The sequence below is a fragment of the Montipora foliosa genome, chromosome 1, assembly GCF_036669935.1.
Source record: "Montipora foliosa isolate CH-2021 chromosome 1, ASM3666993v2, whole genome shotgun sequence".
In the NCBI taxonomy this organism is placed as follows: domain Eukaryota; kingdom Metazoa; phylum Cnidaria; class Anthozoa; order Scleractinia; family Acroporidae; genus Montipora; species Montipora foliosa.
Window position 1 is genome coordinate 10,607,101 of NC_090869.1, and position 5,000 is coordinate 10,612,100.

Below are 5,000 nucleotides of genomic sequence, written 5' to 3' on the forward strand. Positions count from 1 at the left end.
GTGAACTTGAATTTTCTTACGTTAAGTCTGACAGGATTTTTGTTTGATTTTTTTATCTCTTACTGCTATATTTTATTTCGACTTGAAGTCACGATCATTGCTCGCCGGCTGAGTTAAAAATGAATGTAATAAGCATTAGAGGGATCGAAAACGTCAATAACTGATAAATAAAGAATTGGCCAGTCATAAACTGCTTCAGATCTGTTCTTTAAATAAAAGCGCACGTTATTTCAGATCTAAATTCAATTTATATCTAAGTATCTAAACTGGGTATTTGCATCGAAATCTGTCGCAGAAAATGTTGCGCAAGAGAACTAAGACGATCCACTACCGAAGAACACTCGCAATCGTATAACTGATAATGTTTTTTATTCGATCTGAAATTAAAATGTACAATGTATTCTAATTAACTAAATCAATTGGTAATAAAGAAATGAAACGAGCGAAGCGGGATAACTGATAAAAACTTTTAACAGTCATTGTACCATGCGGCCACTGTTCGTCAATATCCAAAACTTATGAAATCCATATCAAACTAACAAAACTGAAATGATTGATAACATTACAACAGCGATCATAAACTTACTTCTATGGCGAGTTTTCTTAATTTTCCTTGATCGGGATAACCATAAAACAGTGTAACAGGTAAGCAGTAAATCACATGAAACATGTCCAATTCAGATATCGGGTAAAAACTGAACTGCTTAATTAAAGTTGAGGTTTATCTACTATTTAAGTTTCCTGTTGGGCGTGTACGAGGCTACCGCAATTTCCTTAACTATGAATTCCTTACATAGTCCAAACACTACGTTGACAGAAAAGATATATTCCTTGGTGCAGAGCTTTCCGAACAATTTATGTACCGCGGCGCTATCCCTGCAAACGTGCAGAGCCCCACAATCTTGTCTACTGAATAACGTAATCCTTTCTTATTGACCACTGAGTCGGAGAGAGAATGATTATTTTTAATTTAAACAAAATTCCCACTAATGTTATTATAATACCTCTCCATAGCTGGTAGTTAACGCGAAATATTTGCAATCAATCGAATGAGTACTTGACCAAGAAGAAAGTCAAAAGGGGGCCACATATTTTGATCAAGAAACCGACAAAATTCTTATCAAATCAACAAGAAACCGAAATGTGAAAATTTTCAGATAAGCTTTTCAATAAACTTTGCCGTAAAACGCCTATCTCCCGATTTCAGTCAGATTTGTCGCACAATTTTTTGCGAAAATTCGGTATGCTAATTGCTGGTTTTCACTCACGTGATCAACAGCCATGTTTTTCAACGAAAACAAAAGGAAGCGTTTGCATAATAATAGAGTTCAATTCCAGGAGGATTTGGTCGGGGCACCAACGTGGCCGCCTTTTCTTTGTTTAGGGCACCAACATGGCGGTCGTGACGTCATGTGAAAACCGAGAATTGTAACCAACATTCGCCATGTTGTTTCATTAAGAAGTCCTTCGCGCTTTCTTGCTTGTTCAGAAACTGAACTGGCTTTGTCAGCAGGTAAATGTAAGTTGAATCTTCGAGTCATAGCTAGTGGGGAATTACCTACAGAGCGTTACCCTCATTCACTCTTAGATTACAACAAATATGCTTCTTGTTGAGTTCTGCTGAGTCTTGCAAAGTAAATTTGAGATGACAACCTGGCAAAGATCGCTTGGAAATGTCCAGTTCTGCGTGTCTTTTTAAGGTATATCATTAGTGGAGAGGTATAAAGGTGTAAATATGCAGGAATGAAAGGAATAATGAAACTTAAAAATAAAGCTTAAATCGGCGTAGCAAAATATCGAGTCTTTGTTTGCTATCTGAGACTCACAGAACTCTCTTCGTAAAACTAAAAAAAAGACTTACCGAACTCTTCCCTTGTAAATATCGAGAAGCAAGAAGTCAGTCTTGCCTTTTGAGTACAAAATAAGACCGTTTGGATGAATGGTTTGGAATCTCAGTTTTATCACAGTTTCTTGAGGGTTGTTTGGAAGTCTTTTCAGGTCATATGTGATGAAGTCTTGCCCGTGAAGTCGTGTTTCAGTCGCTTCGGCTATTGATGCGAGACTTAAGCAAATCACAAAGACAACGCCTGGTAAACCCATTGCTGACTATTCTGCAATGACTCCCGGGATATAACTAAGAGGAAGAAACCCTTTGCAGAAGTATCGAGAGTAATTACGCGCCAACAAACTTTAGTTTGCCGCAGCGGGTGCTAAGAGCGAAAAAACTCCATGCTGGTTTGCATGCCAGGGGGAAAATACAATTCAAGTGTTCCCCGGGAAAGATGACAAACTGTTCCTGCTGTTGGCGCTCGGTAGACAACGAAAGATTTGGATAGAAGGAGGTTGCGAATTATCGTCTGACCAATGGCACAATAGATTGTTGATAAACACTGATTGATTTGCCTACCCTTAGAAACCAGCAGGTGTCTCAGCTGACAGTTTTCACAACGAGCTCATTTCTGTTTCCTCAAAATCAGTTCAATCAAAATAAGCTTAATAAGCTCTGAAAAGTCGACCAAATTATAACACCATAATAAAGCAATGAAGGTTTCGCGATAGCAATGTGAGAAACCCAAGAAAACTCTTTATAATAAAAGAGAATTGTAATTTTGTCCACGTTTTTCATGACTTAAGATTGATGTGCTCCCAAATGACACGAACTCCAATGTTATGAAGACGAATTTCATTACAAATCCGACTTGCTATGTAATTAAAACCCGTATACTAGAATATACAAGAATAGACTGAATGAAATCATAGTTAATAGAGGAGAATGGTTATGAAACCCGACAAATTTCTTTGTTGTAGGTTTTTGTTCTCTTTTTTGGCCTTGACCGTGCACAAAACACAATAGTTGTTTACTCCGTACTGAGGAACTAACCAATAAAAACGTGTTGGTTACGTAATTCATGCATAGTGTATGAGCGCAAAACAAATGATTGTGCACGGTCGTGGACTTTCCAACCTAAATCTTGGCATCTTTGTTTGCTCCTTTGATGTTTGCCGAGCTTCCAAACCATTCCCCTCTATTAACTATGATGAAATGAATCAACACTCAAGAGAATTTCCATCTTACAGCGTTTATTGTTCGCTCTCTGTCACTAAATTGGTAACGACGAGGGAATTTTTATACGATCGTCGCAAAAAAATTGAATCAACGCATTATCGATATCTTACTTTTTTAAACTCATCTTCTCTGAGCTCGAGCCGTTGTTCTAGAAGGGTTAGTTGGTAATGACCGTCGAGGGAGACATTTAATATTCATGTGGCATCTGCACCTCGCCAGTCTAATGCAACGTTAAATACTTGTCATAAAATGTCCTACCCCACTGATGCGTGTCCATTCCAGTCGCAACCAAAAAAATAGATTACTCATTACCAAACTGATGTCAACGAAGGGATGATTAAAAACAGCAACACCTCTTTCTTTTAGACTTTTTTTTTGTTATTGTTGCGGTGTATTCGTCTACTAAAAGCTAGCCAAGTTGTCCATGAATCAGTTGAGTGGCCGGGAACGGTGTACACACTTATGGCTTATATTTGTATTTAAAAAAAATTGTAACGGGACTTGTTTTAACTCCCTGAAGAAGTCAGGTCGTGCCTGACGAAATGTTGGGAAAAGAAAAATATAGATCCTCAAAAAAGCCGTACAGCTAGCTAGCTTTGCTTCATTATTTTGTTTTTAGTCTATAAATTATTTGCTTGTTAGATCTTTCAAAATCCGGCACTTCTACCTTGTTGAGCTGACCCTTGCATTCAAAATTGTCTACAATAATAATAATAATAGCCTTTGCGTTCGCTTTCTTTCCAAGGAACTTGACATCGGTCTTCATGTACCAGGTTCAAGATTTGCAGACAACCGGAAGGCGATGAACACAAAAGTTTAAAACGCACTTGCACTGAGAGCCATTATTTCAACACGATCTCTCCCTCAAATGAAGTATTATCCTTCATTTAGATTACTCTGTCCCAGGACTTGTGGTAGCAAATAAAAATAAAATAAAATAAAAGTAGTCCCTGGACAGGATTTGAACCGGTAGTACCCACTTTAAAGAAACTGTTTTTATCCATTTAACAACGAAAAATCAGCTCACTGGTTAGTAGTATATATATATATATATATATATATATATATAGGGAGTCTGTAAGTCGATTTTCTCGTGGAACAGTGCTCAATACGTTGAAGCAGAGCGGAATAAATATTTTAAGAGGAAAAAAGGACGCAACTACATTTCCCGACAAGCCTGTTTCGTGAATCGCTTCACTCTTCAGGGGTTTAAACCCCTGAAGAGTGAAGCGATTCACGAAACAGGCTTGTCGGGAAATGTAGTTGCGTCCTTTTTTCCTCTTAAAATATTTATATATATATATATATATATATATATATATATACGTAAAGTAGGCTTGTATTTGCTGTACTAAGAGTGCTCTAAACGTCCTGTACGAAACAGGCCTGTATGAAAACCAGAGGCAAAAGTATGATCGTGTCCTGATTATTCATTCATATATATATATATATATATATATATATACGTGATTTATTTGGCCACTTGCAAGAAGTGTAAGGTTCAGTATGTGGGTTCAACATCCAATGAATTCAAGGTCAGGTTTCGGAATCACAAATCGGCTATGCTTACTAACAAGACTACGTGCGAATTAGCCGTGCATTTCAATAGGGTTGAACACCAGATCTCTGACTTTGAATTCATTGTTATCGAGAAAATTGTTAATGAATGTGAAGATCACATTGCTAGGCGTTTACTCACAAGGGAAGCTTTTTGGTGCTCCCAGTTGTGTACTCTTCACCCCCACGGCCTTAACAAACGATCAGAGTTCAACTCTAAGAATAGAATTAGGTTTAGCCAAAAGTTTTAATTTTTAGCCATGCATTTTTAGCCATTTTCATTTATTATCTTCCCCAAAACATCTTTTCCATTCAATTCTTCATAACTTTAGATAAAATACTTTTTATAACTGCAGACAGTACTGTTTCGGCCTTC

The 5,000-nt window shown here is 37.3% G+C and overlaps 1 protein-coding gene across 1 annotated transcript in view; it reads right to left on the reverse strand.

The window, feature by feature from the left end:
• The window catches only part of LOC138009619 (axotactin-like), a 19,872-nt gene extending 17,612 nt beyond the window's left edge, over window positions 1-2,260 (reverse strand). The window contains exon 1 of the mRNA XM_068856677.1: window positions 1,862-2,260. Within this exon, the coding sequence (XP_068712778.1) occupies window positions 1,862-2,100 (239 nt within the window). The 5' untranslated portion in view covers window positions 2,101-2,260. The remainder of the gene's footprint in view (window positions 1-1,861) is intronic.
• Between the last annotated feature and the right edge of the window lie 2,740 nt (window positions 2,261-5,000).